General features: G+C 42.8%; 1 protein-coding gene across 1 annotated transcript in view; it reads right to left on the reverse strand.

The window, feature by feature from the left end:
* Window positions 1-21,463, reverse strand: part of RYR2 (ryanodine receptor 2) — a 3,458,987-nt gene that overhangs the window by 892,314 nt on the left and 2,545,210 nt on the right. Inside the window, exon 62 of the mRNA XM_085612346.1 lies at window positions 5,656-5,716. Coding sequence (XP_085468472.1) covers window positions 5,656-5,716 — 61 coding nt within the window. The remainder of the gene's footprint in view (window positions 1-5,655; window positions 5,717-21,463) is intronic.

Raw genomic sequence — 21,463 nt, forward strand, 5'->3', positions numbered from 1 at the left:
TATTTAAGACAGAAACGTCTGGTCTCTGTGAGGCTCTGTATTATTAGTTATACATTTAAAAATGTTTCTCTTCTTTTAACTTCCGGCAATCAAACAAGATTATGAAATATTGGACCTACTGTTTTAAACAAACCTGTGTTTGAAATAAAATGCATTGTTGTTACGTACATCAAAATAATATATACATATGTAACATAAAAAATACATATTGGGTAACATGAGGAACAAGTTCCGGCATTGCCATCTAGGAGTTCTGGTGACATTTACAAACCACTCGGCCTTCGTGTTATAGGGTTATCTGTTTGGTATTTCCCTATATATCCAGTGCATATACTGTTTGATTGTTACCTGTCTGAACATCAGGCATACTGCTGAGGTCTGCGCCTGGAAGCCTCTATCATTTCACATTGTTCTGACAATGACACTCCCATTGTCTCTGGTTTCATCCGTTCTTGTCAGTAGGCCCAGCCACAGAAGTAGGGTAGTATTTGTATTGAGACAAGTGAAGCAACACTGAATGTATTAGTGGACACCTGCAGATTCCGGAAGTTTCAATTACAGAAATGCAAAGAAAATATGTGATTTTAGGCAAAGTTTGAGAAATGCAGGCAATTGTGGATAACAAAAAGTTGTCGGATCCAAACAAGGCACACCACCCTTGAATCCCCTGATTGTCTAGTTTAAAAAAATATTTCTCTGTGTGGCGAGCGATCCCAAGCCAAAAAAGCCAGCGCTACCCGCAATGAAAAACGCGTTGGTTTTAAGAGGTAAAAGACTGATCTGTCCTTGATGAATTTTGGGGTCTTTTCTATCACAGTCACTAAGCCCATCCACACAAGTGGTATACCGTTTTTATTGGAAGACATGTGGAAATACTGGGTGGTACTAAATTTGTGGATTGCCACAGATTTTGGATCATTCCCTCACAGAAATGTAAAGAAAATGAGTGTTTGTAGCCAATGTTTGAGGTTTGCAAGCGCTTCTATGTTAGAAAATGTTGTGAAGTTTGCGTAAGTCACACCGCCCTAGACTCCCCTCAGTGTTTAGCTTTCAGATATGTCTGCGTTTGATAGGTTTCCCAGTATGCGGGAGATCACTGGCCTCATTTGCATCTATCTACTTTGCAAAAATAAGATCCGTTTTGAGTGGTAAAAATTGAGCTCTCCATGTTGTGTTTTGGGGCCTTACTTTAGCGGGCTGTAGGCCCACCCAAACAGGTTGGGTAATATTTTTATTAGGAGATGCGTGGGAATGCTGGGTGACAGGAAATTTGTGAATCACTGCAGATTCCAGAACATTCTCTTGCAGAAATGGAATGAAAGTGAAAATGCATGTTCGTAGCTAAAGTATGAGATTTGTAAGGCTTGCTTCTGGGTAAGAAATTGTAATGTGATCCACTTACGTCACACAACCCTTGAATAGTGTCTAGTTTTTATAAATGTCTGAGTTTGCTATGTTTGCCTGGGGAGCGGGTGAGCCTAGGTTTTGAGTAGTAAATATGATCTGTCCATGTTGCATTTTGGAGCCTTTCCTGTTGCGGGGCTGGGCCCACACTGGGCCCACCAACACAAGTGGCTTACTTTTTTTATCAGGATAAGTGTGGGAAAGGTGGGTGGTAAGATATGTGTGGATCCCCACAGCTCCAAGAACTTTATCCTGAAGAAATGTGAGGAAGATGTTTGTTTTTGCCAGTGTTTGATGTTTAAAGGGCATTGTAGGTAAGAAAAGGTAGCAGGAGCCACACAAGCCACCCCACCCTGGGCTCCCCTGGGTGTCTAATTGTCTCTAGATGGTGGCTTCGTTAGAGCCCACATTCTCCAGCTACTCATACTGTGAAAAAACCTAATTTTACTGGGTGAAATGTGATGTCTCATGGTCACGTTTTGGGGTATTTTGTGTCACAGGCGCTAGGCACTTCTCCAGAAGTAGAGTATCAATTGTATTGGGAGACTTGCAAACAGGGCTGGACTGGCCGTAGCGGGAACAGGGAGTTTCCCCGGTATTCTGTGTCCCCGGTATTTTGTGTCACAGGCGCTAGGCACTTCTCCAGAAGTAGAGTATCAATTGTATTGGGAGACTTGCAAACAGGGCTGGACTGGCCGTAGCGGGAACAGGGAGTTTCCCCGGTGGGTCGCCAGGGTGGGGGCCGGTTTTGAGCCCCTGGGGGGATTTTTTTGTTACCGGGGGCTGGCAATATCGCCCGCGTAACAAATTGGCCGAAACCAGCCCTAGCAAACAGCTCAGCCGCACCCCCTCCTCCCCCCAGGGGGCCACCTGAGCTGTTTACCATTTGTTATTACTAATTGGATTTCTCTGCATTTACAAAATATCATCTGAATTACATAATACTATGGGTAACATCAGATTTGAGGGTGCAAAATAACCACTGTTCCTAAAGTAAGTACCTTGTGCAGATTTCAGAAATACTAAAGATTCCTTCATACCTATTTTTATTCATTAGAGTTTACCAAATGAATTGCTGCATGGTTGTTACACTATTAAAAATCCATATAAGCTGCAGCTCAGTTATCAGCTCTAGGCTTTATGAATTTTTAGAAAACCTATTAACTCTTGTGACCAGAATGGTCTGATGGACGTAACAATGTAGTGATTTTGCAAATTGTACATTGTGACAAAAAATTCTCATGGAATCCATATCCTTAAAGGCTATATTTTCGTACTCATTTTCATTATGTTTTTTTAATTCGAGCATTAGTTTCTTTGGGAAAACATTCAGGGATCTACACAAATTACCCATACTGAATTCAAAATTGTGTTTACTATTCAGAAACGTATAGCTGTTTGGGTTCCTGCATGGTTTTCACACCTGTTTCCACCCCAAACTGCAAGTAAGTTAAAATCACCAAAAATAGGAAACATGGGCTGCCTCTTAGACAAATGCCACAACTGTGGTGAAAACAATGTTTTCATGACACAGCTCTGCTTGTTCCTGACAGCTGGGAGGGTGGTGAACTTAGCAGAGCAAACCTTTCATTGATTGGATTTTTAGACAAAAAAAATACACTTTTTTTGCACAGCACTTTTGTCCAATTTTCCCCAAAATACATTTAGTTCTATTTAGACAATCTGGGGAATTTTTTAAACCCTGGATACGTTTAGAATTTCCAGGATGTTGGAAAAATAGACGCAAATTTAGTGTGCATATCTTATGTGAAAAAAAGTTATGAAGGTGTTAGCATGCATACCCCAAATAACAAAAAAAGAGATCAGCACTAGGGTGTACAAGGCTCAGCAGTTAAGGAGTTAAGAACAACCCAGGGCAGGAAAACGGAGAGAGGGAGAGGGGGGAGACGCGAAAAGAGACACTGGGAGAGAAATAAATAGCAAGAGAAGGATAGAGAAAGATAGGGAGAGGAAGAGAGAGAAGTTGAGTAGAGAAAGAGGAAGGCATGGACGGCAATGAACCAGATATATAAAGGCAGAGAGAGAGAAAAAGAGGCAGAGAAGTCAAACACAGGGAGTTATACAAAGAGAGAGGCCAGTGCAGACAGAGAAAAACAAGGAAGAAAACAGCCAAACAGGAAGAGATGGGACAGAGAGAAAGGCAGGAGCGACCAAGAAAGCAAAGACAGAAGGAGAAGAAGAAAGACAGTGAGAGAAAGAAACAGATGCGAAAAGAGATACAGAGTCAGAAATGACCAAGACAATCCGATACAGATAGCAAGAGAACATAAAAGAAGGAGAGAGAGAGAAAGACAAATGGGGAGAGAAACACAGAGTGAGAGAGAAACCGCGAGAAAATAGAGACTGAGAAGAGAGAGACAGAAAGAAAAGGACATGGAGGGATAGAGAGTTAGAGAAAGGGAGAAGCAGAAGGACAGAATTAGGGAGAGACAGAAAAAGACAGTAAGAGATGAGGATAAGGAGCCACAGAAAGAGACAAGAGGTGATAGAGACTCGCTGAAGGGCAGGGAGAGAGTGAATGAAATAGAGAGCAGGAACACTGAACTGCAGCGACTTTAGTATCTATCTATCTATCTATCTATCTATCTATCTATCTATCTATCTATCTATCTATCTATCTATCTATCTATCTATCTGTCTGTCTGTCTGTCTGTCTATTGCAGTCTTTCTCAGTCCCTGCCCACTTGCATGGCACAATTTGACCCACTGTCTCTGTGAAGCAATATCAGTTTGAAACATTAGTGATGTAGATCCTTGTGTGTACGCTCACGTAAAGACAGATCTCACATTGGATACTCAAAATTGCCAATAGTATGTGTCGATTTCCCTCCAGTTTCCTGTCCATAATTAATGTCATGATGCCACAAAACTCATCTGACAACAACTTGAGAAAGTGAAACATAACACTAATCACATGAAACATAGCACAACGGGAATCTTCTAAAGTACTCCAAGAAGCATTGATAAAATGAGGAGTATCACCAAAGAAGCACAAACATAGGGAAGACATGGAGTAGACATTTCTAAAATGTAAGTAGAAGGTTGGGTAAACCAAGAGTTTCAGAAATTCGATATCAGTTAAATGTATACGTTAAATACAGCTATACTATCAAAACCGAAGCATTGGCCACAAAGTTTGGAAAGAAAACCAAAAACAATAACTCTTTCTTCTAAAAAAAAACAACAACAAAAAAAAAACAAGACTAATGTAGAGCCTAGATCACAAAGCATCCATTAACTTGACTTTTTCCTCTCATCCCTACCAGGAGAATGAGATTTCTATCTACTGAAAGCTTGCTTTACTGTGCCTCCTGCCACTCCTCAGACACTATTCCCTGCTCGGGAGTACATTCCTTGAGCCTCTTTCTGCAGTTTTATTCTACAATTTGCCTAATTCTCCCACATTCCCACACCAAAGGGCTCCACTCCAAAGTTCGACAGGATTCGGGTTGGATTTTAACCATCCCTCTGTGGTGTTTTACATCAAAATAACTCAAAACGATACTCTTGAATAACGATTATTTAAGATGGGTTTAATTCACCTCATCCACCAACAGTCAGATCCAACTGACTCAAGTGGAACACATCACAGAATTCACACCCTCCATCTGACTGACCAACCCCACCCCATGAAGTTATCCAACCCGGGGTCATCAGTATCTCAAGAAGAGTAGATTTAATCCGAATTACTGAATTTTAGTGAACAACATCTGTGTTTCTGTGCAAATTTCAATGTGATTTCTCCTAGATTTTCAATCAAAGTCGAGATGAATCCGTCACCAGTCACTCCCATCATCGGAATTAAAGAGCCACTAAATAATGAGGGCTTTATTGTATAACAAGCCAGCCTAATAACCAATCTACCTTTCCAGTTGCACCGCCTTTGCAGACAGAAAGAGCAGTCGCACCCCTTGATGGAAGCCTAGGAAATACTTTATGCCCTTTCGTGGACTTAAGGACAGTTTGGGGTGCCCACCTAACCTGGATACACAGGAACTCAAGAAAGCCATGGGGGGTGGGTGGGGAGCTTTCCTGCTGATAGTGTCTGGGGCAACTTTCTTTTAGTTACACAGGAGGTGAAAGAGTCCAACGAAGAAGCGACTGATAGATAGTTCTTCATGATTTCAGCCTCCGATGAGAGTCTATCCTGGTTCAATTGCACACTGTTTGAGAATTTAAATAAATACACTACACTCTATTTAAAAAGGCAGTAATGGTACTTTACATTACCTGGCATCCAAGGTTTGGCCCAAAATGTGCAGGCAGTTGACTATTGATGTTGCGTCATTTCCTAGATGTGAAAAATAAATAAGATGTCTTACAAAAGGTTGTTTGGCTGCTTACTATTCCAATTAGTTGTTATATGTAGAACGTAATCTGCAACGTTATTAAAAATGCGAAATACTGGCAGGGTGTCTGTCAATCACATTTCCACACGATATAGACCCATCTCAGGATTGCACAATAACCCCTCACTACATTGACCGATTCCATTTAGACATTTTGATAGTTCCAAGTAAATTTTGCTCTAGTGGACTTCTAAAAACTGTATTTATCGAGCCCTCCTTGAACTTCATTGGACCCGTGGACCGCACTGATGCCTAATTTTGGTAAACGTCTACACTATTATAGTTCTCTAACCGGAAACCTGTGCTTTTTGGTAAAGATTCATATGTACAGATTTGAAACCGTTTGCCATTTTCAAAGTCGTACTAAAATTAAATGTATATTTAATTTGGTTCGCTTTGCCCCCTCACATGCCTAAATACCAGCTAACAAGATGCCTCATCAAATGACAGATTGTGACCTTGGTGGTCAAAAGTACTTACTGTTAATTAGAAGTAGATACCAACTATCAAGATTACATTAAATTTCAAGCTTTACACTTCTCCTTCCCTCTAATGTGCCTTTATCGGAGCAACGTCTGCACCTGTTTCTTCGAAAGGTACTTTTATACATTTTTTTGCTTTCGTATAGAACGAGCTCATTCCTAATAGCATCAAATGAAAAAAACACACAGGAAATGGAGAAATGTGGTCTGAGTTTGAAATCCTCGCGGGATTATGGAATCAACAATTATATTTATCTCTGTCATGAAGGCAAAAGCTTATTAACTTTTCCAAATTGAAAACTGACTCCGTGCTGCTGTGATCTCGCGCACTGTTGGCAATTTGCAGAGAATTACTATTTCTAGATCCCAAGAGGTGTTTCATGCGCGTGATAAGCTTACAAGGAGAAAACTCTCTAGGAACACTGCGGGTCGTACCCTCAACCGTGACAAAGATTAATGAAAGAAAAAGGGCAACAGTGAATGACGGAATCCTTTGAAAAGTGCAAATTGTTGAATCCAGAAAAAAACATTCTGAAAGGCAATAGGGAATGTGTGCATAAGGAAACACTATCCAGGAAATTAATAATATATCTGCTTACTTATTGTATAATGTGACTCTTCTTTTACACTACTGGAAATGCTATTTTCACGTTTCATGACAAAGAAGTCACCGAATCCATCAGCTGTGTAATTCAGTTTCTCATATTTTCTCACATGATAAGCACTGGAGTCCCGCCCCTTAATGACGCACTCGTCACCGTCCCACGCATCCGAAGAACAACCACCGGCGGGAGATCCTTCTCCCACCTCGCCGCCAAGACATGGAACACCCTCCCACTGAGCCTACGAAAGACCCAAGACCTGCTGACCTTCAGGAGGATGCTCAAGACCTGGCTGTTCGATCAGTAGCCCCCCCCCCCCACCAGCGCCTTGAGACCCTCACGGGTATGTAGTGCGCTTTACAAATGACTGATTGATTGATTGATTGATTATGAGATGAGATGGTGGGTAATAGATCCAAATCTATAGCGTTTCATGTTTCCTCAAAACGGATACATTGTTTTTATCGCACTCTAAACCTGTGTAGGTTTGTAGTTGAAAGATTTGAACATTGTACTATACTATACTGCTCTGCTTGATATATACAGTTCTCCTTGGACACCACGCCACCTGGTGTTTTTCCCATGCACAACACTCATGGATGACAGTTCCTTTTGCAGTGGCGCCTAAGAGTGATTGTGAGAAATTGGGTTGTTGTTGGTTGAGGGGGGTGAAACTGTACACATGTAACTTTGTCAGGGTGAACCACAAAAAGTCACTAAATTAACTTCTGCTTAACCCTCAGGTACCTTGGCACAAAAGCAGTCAGGCTCAACTTAGAGCCAATGTGTAGAGTATTTATGCAGCACACAAACAGTAACAAAGTGAAAACACGACATACAGAAAATCCCACACCAATTTAGAAAAACAGAATAAAATGAAATAAATTATTTGACACCAAAAATACAAATATCCAATCAGTAGATCCGGAGATATGCCATTTCAAATATTCAAGGTAAGTATTGCTCCAAAAAGAACAAAGCACCACTAGAGGCTACCTGTTCCTGCAAGACTTGAGAAAGTCACAATTTTAGGATGACCACAATGGAGCATTGGCTAGATACAGGGACCAGTTTAGTCCTGCTGAAAAAATGACCTTCTAAAGTCCAGGCAAAAAGTCCACTTCACTGTGGAGAAGGCTTCAAGTGCGCAGTTAGATTGTCGTGGATGGTTATGGCTGTAGCGTGAAGAGCGGGCGAGAGCAGGCCGGGGGTCGCAGATGGTCGTAGCTGTAGTGTGCAGATACTTTCAGGCATTGTCGATGGTCATTGCAGGAAATGTGCATTGGTGGTCACCACAGGCTGTTGATGCTGTAGTGCGAAGTGCCAATCTTGTATTGCCGATCTTGTATTGCCGATCATCGCTGGCAGACGCTGTAGCGCAAAGAGTGGAGTTCATCATAGCTTCGCATTGGTGGCTAGATCTTTTCACAAACTGGCCTCTTCACAGCCGTGAAGAGCCTAACATTTCAGGATTTTTCCTTTTTCTTTTAGGAGGAGCTCAAATGATGCCACAACAAGTGTCCAGGAAGTGGAAGGCACCACTTGAGGATCAGGAACTCACACAAGAAAAGTCAAGCAGGGCTCTGGCAGGTCCAGTTGCAGGTTCTCAGACAGCAGGGGAGCTGTGCTCAAGCAGGGAAAGGTAGAACAATAGGTTTCCTGTGACAGGGAGTTGTGACCAGCTCCCAGACAGGACTTAGCCTATTGGGCTGAGGTGGGGGCGCTTGCCAGTGACACCAGACTGCTTGGAAGGGCATACTCCAGTTTGAGTCAATTCAGGGAGCCCTTGGCTCCCGCTCTGGCACGAAACTGGACTAAGGACATGTCCTGTTTCTGGGAGGGACTCTTGAGGCGTCCTAACCCTTTTCCTATGGTATTTAAGAGCTTAGCTGTGGGTCCGTCCTCAGATTCGTCGTGGGACAAGACTCAAGCCTGAAACCACGTCACTCTATGACCATCTGGACATTTGAACATTGCTGCGCTTCGCCTGGAACCGAGACTGCATCACAAAGGCTCCTGCTGCTACTGGTCTCACTGTTCTGGAAGTCTTCTTAGTCAACTGTGGCTGGGATTCTTCCGGGATCTTCAATAGACCTGTGGGCATCAAGGACACCTGAAGTGATCTCCCTTGGAGTGAAGGAGTCATTGCCATGCATCTGCATGTACCGCAATGAATCTGACACGCCTGCTGCTCCTGATGTCCCTCAGACTTCGAAAGGCTCAGCAACACAGGTGGTAGTTCTGCAACTCTCTCAAGGCCTGAACCTTTCTTTCTACCATTTTGAGGCCAGTATCCCTCGTCGAAACCGCTGGCGGTAAACCCCTGTGTAATGTGTCAACTTGCTGTTACCGAGGCTTGTTAGCTCTGCACTTCAGAGATCTTTGTGCCATAGAAAGCACCAGCCTCCAGTATATCTTTCTGCTAAGATCAGCATCCTCAATGCATCCTTTGCATCGTGGGCCTTCCACCTTGTTGAGCTGCTAGAGGTCCTCTTGCGACTCCTGTGCTTTCGGTCTGTGGGTCCCCTCGAGGGTCTTATCCTGCCGTATCTTGCTCCATTGGGCTCCCCTGCTTGATCAGGACCTGCTCTGACTCGCCTGCTTGTGATGATTCCCTTGGACATTGCTGGTCTCAACATTGCTCCTTCTTTGCTTTACACAAATGTTGCAGCTCTCAAGGCTTGTTGGTGCTCTCGCCGCAAACCGACCCCATGGTTCTCGACTTCTGACGTGGAACAGCTTGTGCACGCTCCTGGTCTTCCTCAGTGTTGCCTGGTTCCCACAGCTGCTGAGACAAGGCCACCGTCAACTCTTCTGAACCATCCGATATCGCAGGGCATTGCTCTTCCATGCCTCCTGGTCACCTCCGAGTGGCACAGATTCTGCCCCCTCTGCTTGCAGGTTCTTCACTTCAAGAATACATCCTTGGATTCCACTGAACTCTTGCACAGTCTTCTCCAGCGGCGTCTTTCCTGAAGTCCTCAATTGTGGTATACAGAGGTTTCCGACGTCACTTCGCACCTACACACCCAACTTCCCTGGTGTAGGTATCCTCGTTCCTGGGATATCCACCGGTGGGGTGACTTTCTAACTTTCTGTCTTCCGCAGAGTTTCTTAAGGGTCTACTGGGAAGGGTCCTTCTTCTTCAAAACTGCAACCGCGACTTCCCTGTTGACTTCTATTGGATATGCAGCTGTGTTTTCTCTCTACATCCAGCCTCTGTGTTGTTCCTGGGTATTTACCTTGGGTGGTTCCTGGTGTCTCCAGTCCCTACTTTGGTCGCAGTTTGTATTCCATTTTTTTAGGATATGGTATGGTCTTCCCCTGGAGAACAGTGTATTGTGAGCTACCTACAGTATTTGCAATTTAAGTATTGGTGTGTATTTGTGTTGATATCTCCGTGTAGGAGATATACCAATTTGCTAGTGAGTGTTGTGTAATAAATAGACATATTGTTAATATACACCTTGTGGTTCTTTTTTCATGTAACCTAGACTACTTGATTAGATCTAATAAAACAAGCTGCTTACCACTCCTTCTGAATAAGCCTGAAGGCTGCTCTTAACAACTGCAACTTAGAGAGCTTTCCATGGTTGTCTAAGACCACTAAAATTGCCATAGGGGTTGCCTGGATCAGTGCAATGTGCTTCACTTAAGTAAGTGTGCACCATAGACTAAGCCAGCCTCCTACAGGGATCAGATAACATTCGCAACAGTTATTTCATTTAAATATTATTACCAGAATTCCAAGTTCTATAATCAACCTAAATTTAAGATCTAAGAATGTGATCTATCCTAACTGTTTCCACAAATTTAATTATGTCATATTCATGAATATAACTCCTCGGTGTGGTGTCATATAAAGTAACATGGCTCAATCGATGGCCCTGGTATGGGTAACACAAATACATGTATGAGCTAACCCATTTGTACACATATTTACCAACATTTCTCCAGTGGTGCATCCCAAAGACACATTTAATCATTATATACATGTGAAAATCATGCTTGATGGTTTCCTAGCACTGGTAAGCAACCAGAAATCATTTTTGTGTCAGCTTTATTGGCTCTGAGTTCATGCAAGGTTCTCTTGTAAAGTCCTTTGTACCACTCACAGATACATTTATGGTGATGTACTATTTTTCTTACGGCATCGTCTTTCGTTATGTTAGCTACTGTAGGCATTCAGATATGCTACTCTCCAACTTGCCAAAGTTCCACATGTCAACCAAAAAAGCTGTGGTAGCTGGAGCTTCTCTATCTGGCATCATAGTGAAATTTCCTTCTCTATACCGTACGAGCTATGATAGAGTTCTGAACATTAGGAAAGCTCCTGACAACCTATATCTTTGTTACTAGTCTGGGCTAGCATGTAGACTCAATTTTCTATCTTTTTAGACCTGGCATCCTTATGTTGGTTTTCCCCCTAACTTTTTCCTTCAGACCTCCTGAATTGCTTGCTCTAGGCCTCTGCACACTTTACCACAGCTAACCAGTGCTAAAGTGTGTGTGCTCTCTGCTTAAAACAAGGTAAGTTTGGCTTATAATCAACTAACACATTTACATTACTTGTAGGTCCCCAGTAAAGTGGTACTACCTGTGCATGGGTCCTGCAAATGACATGCTACTAGTGGGCCTGCAGAATGGATTGTGCCACCCACTTAAGTAGCACTGTAAACATTGCTCAGGCCTGCCATTGCAGCCTGTGTGTGTGTACAGTTTTAAACTGCCATTTCAACCTCTCAAATTAAGACCTTTGCCAGACCCAAACCTTCATTTTTAATACATATAAGTCATTCCTATGGTAGGCACTGGACAGCCCAGAGGGCAGGGTGCAATGTTTTTAAAAGGTAGGACATGTACTTTTAAGTCTTACATTTCCTGATAGTGAGAATCTCATAAGGTTTTCACTCCTGGAAGACCTACCTCTCCCATATACTAGCATTGGAGTTACTTTATTACATTTAATAAGCTGTAATTTCCAAATGGGAACAGGTATTCAGTTAATATTTGTTGTCTTTAGAATTCTAATAAAAAGTACCAACTTATGGCTAATTCGGATTTTAAAATACAATATTAAAAATGCCTCTTTTAGAAAGTTGCAATGTTCCTGCCTCAGCCATTTAGTGCCTGCAGCCTGTCTCTGGGTCACACGACTCCGGTTCTACTAATTGGATTCTATTTCCTAACTTGGGCCCTCATGTAGGAAGCCAAATACCGGTCGGTAACGGCCGATTTTCGGTAATTATACCGTTACCGACCGGTATTTTGGCTTTTGAGATGTAGGGGGAGAATTTCATGATTCGGTATTTACCGAATCGGTAAAATTACCGAATCGGTAATATTACCGATTCGGTAAATTTACCGATTCGGTAAATACCGAATCATGAAATGAGATGTAGGGGGAGTGTGTGGTGGGTGTGGGGATTCGTTATTTACCACCAACTAAAGGTTGGTGGTAAATGACGAATAGGTGAAAAAAAGCATTTTTGTGGACGTTTAAGTGTGCAATGTGGCAGACATACATGCACTTAGGGGATGTATGTGCGCCACATGTGCACACATGGCCGAATTAGGGGTGCAACAGGGTGTCAATGTGACACCCTGCCACCCTTGCATGTGCTCCCCCATTACCGAATTGGTATTTACCGATTCGGTAATGAGGCATACCTTCCCATCAATGGGAAGGTATGCCTCATTACCGAATCGGTAAATACCGATTCGGTAATTACCGAATTTTTCCGATTCGGTAATATTTACCGACTCATTACCTACATTGCATTTACCACTTCATAAATACCGAATCGGTATGATTCGGTATTTATGAAGTGGTAAATGCCAGCCCACCTACATAAGGCCCTTGGTGTGTGATTCTTTTTGTGTGGTGTTTTTCACTTTATTAGTGTTTGAAGTGCTCCACAAATACTTTACACATTGCCTCTTCGGTAAGCTGGACTGCTCTGTGTTAAGCTACCAGAGTGTTGAGCACAGGTTAATTTAGGGTTGCCTTTTGCCTCACCCTGACAAGGAATGTGATTGCTGCTTGACAAGGGATCACATCACAGTCATCCAACAACTCAATGTCTTATATATCTCACAGCACCTTGAGACCCCAGCATGTGTAGGAGAACTTAACTAATTAATATATCATAAAATTGTAATTCTTCCTGAATTGAATTTCTTGGTCCAGGACTTTGTCGAAAATTTGAAATGACAATCTGGACCTAATCTAGAGAGGTATTTGGACCAGCCCCTGGTAAGATAAAACACCTACTGAAAGGAGCTTGCTTCAAGGAACGGTATGCAGTGATGCTATTAATGCACTGGACCCAAAATGAGGAGTTGACGACAGAGATGTCTGAACCAAATCAATTGTCTACTGTAAATCCTATTCTGAGAATTAGTAAATTCGGTTCTAGAGTTTCCTATGTTACAAAAAGGAGACCTGTAGTCATGAATGAATTCCCTGATGACTTGCGAGATTGAGGGAAGTTCTTAGAAGGCCTGCACCCAAATCACAGAACATTTTGTTTAAAGAAGCTTTTTCATGTCCTTTATTTGTATTGATTTTGTATCAGTTTCCTTATTTGTCTACAGTTTGCTTTTTGCTATACTGCTTGATGTCTAGTTCCTATTCTTAACATATGTATAGTGCTCTGTTAAGCAAAGTTGTGCCTTTTTAACTACATTGTTGTTTCACTGGTAGCTTCTCTAGCTTTTGGTTGTACTGGTATATTCAACATCTCATGATTTATGTGTGCTTAAAGTATTGTGATAGAAGCCACGTTAAAAGAATCCAATCTGTCTACTAATACCCTGCTATGTTTTGCTTTACAGTACAATTAATTTTAAACCTCTGTTGAAATTTAGAAAAGCTGTTTGTAAAAGACTGCTCTGGACAAAGTTCAAAACCCAGACCTGATTCTATGCAAATAGAGATTTTCTAAATTTGAAGTGTGTCCAGAAACTGATCACCTGTGTACGTTGGGAGGTGCAGGGAAACAAATGTTCACATTTGTGTACCTATTTTAATATGTTTGTGCTGTAACAACCAAGTGCACAATAAGGCTAACTGTCAATGTAAGATTTAATTTACAAAAGAAGTAGGAGAATATTTTGGTTACAGTTCAGATCTGAGTCACCTCTGGACAAAAATATTATCATAACTCCCATGGGTCCTATCCTTATATCCTTATATCCACTTTAATTTCTGTGACTGTGGCTTGATGGGATCCACCTCCCTAGGTTATCTCTACCCCTGAATATATTTGATTCATCAGTTCCAGGCAGTTTTACATGTATCAGGAACATTAACATTGGCTTAGGCATGTTAAAATGGACTATGCATCCCTTCCTTAAGTGTGCTTTAGTTGGCATGACTGTCTGGGACTTGGAGGATGTGCTCCAAACTCCCTCAAAGAGGTTAGGCACAATTGCATGCTCATATATCTCTCATTCTCCTTGTCTCTACTGCAAGCATAAGTGTAGGTGCAAACGTGAAACAATACGATATGAGCAGCTCCTGTCATACATGCAGGACACTAAACCCTTCCCACATAGGCAATACTGAAATCACACATCTCTCCATTAGTACTTTAGCTTCTTAGACACGTTAAGCTGTCGAAGGAGAAAATAAACTGATAAGAGGATACTCAGGAAGCACATTGCTTAGTAGGAAGTTAGGTCATAGCTGTAAACAGGAAATAAAAATTAGTTTAGGAGGTTACAGGTCTACTGTCACAGGTAGCTATTCAGGAGCAATTCTTTGACTTCTTTTTTGAATGCGGCGTTAGAGTGGCTCCTTCTGATTTCAGGAGGAAGGGCATTCCATTATCTTGGAGCAAGATCAGAGAAGGCACGGTTATAGGTTCTCTTCTTTTTTAACTTTTGTGCTTTCAACAGTAGTTTGTTGGAATTTTTAAGTGCACGATTCACGCCAGATAGTTCAAGTTTGTTCAAGTTCAAGTTCGCGCTGAAGGGGTTAAAGGGGGTTTTAACGCTGGTCAGGAGAGCCAACACTGTTGGCCTTTGTTTACGAATTGCAAATAAAAAGATTTAAACCTAAAGGGGGTTTTAGCCTTGGGTAGCCCTGCCAGGGTCACAATTCCGCAGTCTAAACAGATGATTAGGGATTGGACTGCTAGTTTCATGTCATTTGGAGGCAGAAACGGTTTGACTTTCCTTAATGTGTTGAGTTGGTGATTGATGCCTCTTGTTGTTGCACTGATGTGGTCTTGCATGTGTAGGACTTTGTCCAAAGTTATGCCTAGTGAGCTAGTGGAGTTAACAACATATAGGATGTAATTGATGGTCTTCAGTTGTGCAAGCCAATCCTGAATGGGGGCAGAATGATTGTGGGGAGCAATCAGGAGGAATTCCGTCTTCAGTGTATTTACCATTAGGTGGTTGTGAGATAACCAGTGTTGAATTTTCAGAAGTGCACAGTTAAGAATGTTGATGTCCTCTGGTGAAGAGATTTTCATGTACAATTGTGTATCATTCAGAGTACATGTGGTAGTGTATTTTTTGTGGTTCGGAATTTCGGCGAGAGGTTCCATGTGCAAATTGAAGGATGTGGGTGAGAGTGCGGATCCCTGACATACTCCAATTGAGACCGGCTTACTGTTGGAAAGGTCATGGTTGACTTTTATTCTTTGCATTCTATTTTGAAGGAAAGCACCTCTCTTGGTATCACTTGGTATCCAGATTCACAAAAAGTCACTGCATACTTTGCTACCAATTGTTTTTAATGGAATCTTCATACATCTGCCCCAAAGTTAGTTTGGTTGTGATAAAACTGAGGGGATTTCCTAAATGTAATGCCAATTCAGGAACCACCTGTGCAATGTTATATGATGCACTGTTAGAAATAGGGGTCTCTAAGTAGGGACACTTGCTTCTAGTCAGGATAAGGAAGTTGCACACTCTAGATAAACCCTGCTCATGCTTTGGTAGCTTGCCACAAGCAGATTGGCTTATCCCATAGGCAATGTGTAAAGTATTTGTACTCTAAACACACAGTAACACAGTGAAAACACCACAAATGGACACTACACCAATTTGGAAAAATAAAGTATCTTTATCTAAACCAAACCAGACCAAAACAACAAACATCCAACATACAAGTATCAAGATATCACTTTTAGAACAGCTTTCTCAAAAATAGCACTAATAGAAACAAATAGGTCCAACTGGGGTTATAACGTCATGACAGGCATAAATCCAAAGTACAGCACCGACCGTGAGGTGCGCGGCGTCAGGCAGAGAGTCACACAGACCCCCAAACAACAGTACCTTGGAAAACGAAGTCTATGGGCGATGCACAGCATCATGGATGTGAGGCATCCGTGTCAAGATCGAGGCCAGTTCCCTGGTTGCCATGGGGGAGCCTAGCCGTTGAATCTGTGAGGAGATGAGGAATTGAATCCAGAACAGGGGAAGTTAAGCGTCAACTCCGGTGAGGTGACATGATGCGAATTCAAAGAGTTTGGAAGTCACCCTCGTCAGTCATCGACTTCATGATAACAGGATGCTGGCGGTGACACCGTTGGTGTGATTACTGATGTCAGGTAGGTCCATAACTGCAGGTGTCGAAGGGAGTTAAAGCTGCGGTGCAGGTGGGCAGTGCATCGTGCACTTCATGAGCGGTGCCCCCGGCCTAGGTGCAGGTCGCGGCATCACTGGTGGCATCCACAGAGGAGTCCAGGTGCTGGTCAGTGAGTTACAGATGAAGTCTTTGTGGTCCTGAGATGTCAGAACAGGAGGCATGCACGCTCAAGCCCTTGGAGATTCATCTTCAAGCAGGTTCACAGCAAAGTTCTAGTCTTTGTCCCCTCTTTAGCAGAAGCCGCAACTGCAGGCCAACCCAGCAAAGCAACACAGCAAAGGGTCAGCACTCCTCCTGACAGCTCTCCACATCTTCACCTTGGCAGAGGTTCCTCCCAAGTCCGGAAGTGATCTAATTCACTGGGGTTTAGGGTTCAATAATTACACTGCATTGTCTCTTTGTTCCCTTTTTGGCAAGGGTCTTGGAGCCCAGTCCAAACCAGTTCTGGCCTCTCTGGTGCAGCTGGTTCCAAAGAGGTATAGACAGCATTGTGCAAAGGAGACCCAGCCGATTCAGGTGCAAATGAAACTCCTTCCACCACTCTAAATGTAGCCAAGGTCTATTCAGCCCATCTATGAGTCACCAAGGAAAGGCAGGACATACCTCAACCCCCCTTGTAGCTGTCCCCAGCTACTGTCACTCCAAAACCAGATAGTCAATACATAAAACAACAGAAGCAAACAGAATGGTTAAATGAGAAAATGCCTTCTTTATAAAATAGGCATTTTCAAGCACACAATTTAAAAACCATCTCCCTAAAAAAATGTGTTATTAAAGTCTGAGTTTAGAGAGCCTAAACTCCATTTCTTCATCTTGTCACACTGGAAAGTTATACTTGTGAGAGGTTACAAAGCAACTCCCGTGTTAGCCTACGGGACAAATAGCCTTTCAATCCTGAAAAATGAAATTGGCAGTGGTTCACTATCAGGACATGTAAAACACACCAGCCCATGTCCCACCTTTTACATACACTGCACCCTGCCCATGGAGGTACCTTGGGACTACCTGAGGATCGCCCTACATGTAAGAGAAGGGAAGATTTGGGCCTGGCAAGTGGGTGAATTTGCCAGGGTAACATGGCAGTTTAAAACTGCGCGCAGACACTACAGTGGTAAGTCTGAGACATATTTACAGGGTGACTGATGTGGGTGGCACAATCAGTGCTGCAGGCCCACTGGTAGCATTTGATTTACAGGCCCTGGGCACACACAGTGCACTGCACTAGGGACTTACCAGTGAATCAAATATGCCATTAATGGATAACCAATTACAACAACAATTCATACAGGGAGAACTTGTGCTTTGACACTGATCAGCAGTAGCAAAGTGCCCAAAGCATCTGAGCCAGCAAAAACAAAACCCAGCATACAATGAAAAATACAGGGGGTAGAGGAAAAAAAGTCTGGGGAAACCACGCCAAGGATGCCAAGTCTAACATGCACCTAATGCATTTAAATTAATTTAGTTTTGAGTTTGTTTTAAACATTACATTCCGACATATCACAGCCTCAAAGTGCTTGCACAGGGGAATTTAGAGGCGAGACATAGCAACTGAATATTCAAAAGATCACTGTAAACGGTCAGCAGTCACACAGTAGAATGAATTCGGTTTGTGGGATCTCTCTCCCATTTGTCTAGAAAAACAAACTTAGAATTTTTTAAGTGAATTAACCAGGGTGTATAGGACTTGGCTGTCTTAGTTGTGTCACCAATAAAGTACACATATGGGAAAATACAATTTGTTTGTTTAGGGAAAAAGTAAAACAATAGTGACACAAACAAAATTGGAAAATGACTTGAAAATATATGGAAAGAAATGTGCTTGTATCCCTAGATTTGAATATGAAGAGGTTCTTAAAGAGATTAAGATTATATTGGAGAAAGCTCAGTGAAGGAGCAGAATTAGCTAAAGAAATGTTTTGGCAGTGTGGCGAAAGAGACAGAAAACCTTTGGTGTATAGATTTGATTGTAGTTATTCCTTGAACTCTAAAGGTCAGTCAGTTAACATTAAGAAATTCATTGTCAGAAATCACAGTTTTGAAATAGGAACAGATTGGGAGGCCGTGATATATGTTTCCAGTATTCTTAAATTCACAGAATTCAGGGAACAAGAAGGGGTCAATAATATAGCCAGTATGATCACTAAAGAAACAAGCATTTGCAATGCAATCGGTCTTGCCTTTGGGACCTTATATGTATTTAGCTATGAAGCACATTAGCCTGGGTGCTGAAACATCTACTGTTCGTTAACATGGAGGGAAAGTAAGCACCAAACTGCATGACACACCAGGTATGGGAACACATGGAGAGAAATATTGCCTTTCAGCAGGAAATGGTATAGTCCAAAGCTCTGTTTTTCATATAAAATCAGGGCCTTCGGTGGTCATATCACTGAAAATACAAGATTTGAAAAAAATATTATTGTCTACGGGTGCTCATGGAAGACAATTTCTATGGACTGGAATCAAGAGAGTGCTAAAGTGATTATGGTATTTTACTGATCTCTGCTGGTCATTTTCTATCAAGAAAGTTAAATAGAGGCAGTTCCCAGAAATATTAAAAAAGGAAAGTCCCTCAGCAGAAAGAAATTGTGGTATTTTACTGACCTCTATTGGTCGTTTTCTATCAAGACAGTTAAATGGAGGCAACTGAACAAGCAGAAAGCAATTCTGGTATTTTACAGACCTCTGCTGGTCATTTTCTATCAAGACAGTTAAATAGAGGCAGTTGAATGGAAAAACAGTCCCTAAGCAGAAGCAGACTAGCCCTAGGGATGATCTCCAGAGCCCACAAACTACATACACAAATAAGTATATACTAAAGTATATACAAGAAGTCTCGAATGCTTGACCTAAAAATGCCAGGGATGGGCGAATGCCAATTGAGTTTTATGGGAAGGTGAGAGACATAATAATTGTGACTTATGGTGTGCTAATTGTGAGTTCTTGTGAATCACAATGAATAGGTGTCAGAGCATGGTGTGCCAGCAATTGTGTGATTAACGAAGAAATGTATAAATGGTCTTTAACTGCAAAGAATTCAAAGGTTATCAGCAGGCATTTTCAGTCAGTAACCATACACAATGTAGCAGTTGTCCGAGAAGGCACCTGTAGGGACTAATGGAGCAGAGGGCAACCATCTTGACTACTGTGTACTGCCCCTCGTAACTCTTTTGTGACCGGTCACTTTTTCTGGGCATTGTGATCCCTGTTCCTTTAAAAGACAGGGAAGGAAATACTGCTACCTTGTGAATGCGAGCAGAGAAATGCTAAAGAACAAGATACTTACCTTCGGTAACGCTTTTTCTGGTGGATACAGTATCTGCCTGTGGATTCCTCACCTTGTGAATACCCCCTGCGCCTGCATTCCACGGAACTTTTCCTTCCCAGCACTCCACGTCGACGTGGGCGACGTCATAATGCATCGGCTCCGCTCGCGACTCCGTACGACCTCACCGGAGCCATAAGAAGCCCACGTCGGCGTGATGACGTCAGTTCCACCCATTTTTTCATAGCCTTCGAGGCGAACAGGTGAACCAACCACAACTCAAAGTATACACAGTATACAGTATACCAACACATATACACAGTATACAAAGGAAAAGGATGCTAAATAAACAAGCATTTCCTATAAATGTACAAGCATACCAAACAAGACTTATTTCATGGTATACAAAGGTGGACAACGGGTAGGCGGGTGGGTCAGTGAGGAATCCACAGGCAGATACTGTATCCACCAGAAAAAGCGTTACCGAAGGTAAGTAACTTGTTCTTCTGATGGATACATCTGCCAGTGGATTCCTCACCTTGTGAATAGATTCCGACAGCAGTCCCCACTCCCGGAGGAGGGTGTCCACCTTCCTATACCAGAAAATCTTGCAACACAGAGCGCGCAAAGTGGCCCTCCCTCCTCATCTCAGAGTCCAAGCAATAATGCTTTGCGAAAGTATGGAGGGAGGCCCAAGTCGCGGCTTTACAAATATCTGCCACAGGAACACCCCGGGCCAAAGCTGATGTAGATGATTTTGCTCTAGTCGAATGAGCTCTAATGCCCTCAGGAGGAGTCTTACCAGCCAGGGCGTAGCAGATCTTGATGGCAAGGATGATCCATCTCGATAGCGTGCGCTTGTGCACCGCTTTACCCTTCGAATGACCAACGTAGCCAATGAGGAGTTGATCATCTAGACGAAAGTCTTTAGTCCTGTCCAGATAAAAACTCACAGCCCTCTTCGGGTCCAGGCGATGGAGTCTCTCCTCCTCCTTGGAAGGATGAGGAGGTGGATAAAAAACAGAAACGGAGTAACAACTTTTGGCAGGAAGGCAGCCCTGGTCCTCAGAACCATCCATTCAGCATGTAATGTAAGAAAAGGGGGTCTAGAACTAAGAGCTTGGAGCTCACTCACCCTCCTTGCCGAGGTTATGGCTACAAGAAAAACCACCTTAAAGGACAACAGCCTCAACAGCCAACTATGTAGAGGCTCAAAAGGGGACACCATCAGAAAGGTTAAAACAAGATTAAGGTCCCACTGAGGCATTACAAAAGGAGTGGGAGGAAACATGTTTGTAAGGCCCTTGATAAACCTCAGAACAACCGGAGATTTAAATAGTGACGGTTGATCAGGAAGGCATAGAAAAGCCGATAAGGCCGAAAGATAGCCCTTGACCGTGGCCACAGCACAGCCCTGCTGAACCAAGGAAAGAGCAAACTGGAGCACATCAGAAAGATGGGCTTTTAAAGGGTCAATGGATCTCTCTCCACACCATTTTACAAACTTGGACCACCTGTAGGAGTAAATGGACTTGGTGGAGTGTCGCCTGGCCCATGAAATAACGTCCACCACATCAGGTGGGAGAGAGAAAGAACTCAGGTTGCCCCGTTCAATCTCCAGGCATGAAGGTGTAAGCTCTGGAGGTGGGGGTGTAGAACCTGCCCCTCCGACTGCGAGAGGAGGTCTGCCCTCAGAGGGAGATGGAGCAGAGGGCACGAGGAGAGGTGGA

The sequence above is a fragment of the Triturus cristatus genome, chromosome 6 (assembly GCF_964204655.1).
Source record: "Triturus cristatus chromosome 6, aTriCri1.1, whole genome shotgun sequence".
Taxonomy (NCBI): domain Eukaryota; kingdom Metazoa; phylum Chordata; class Amphibia; order Caudata; family Salamandridae; genus Triturus; species Triturus cristatus.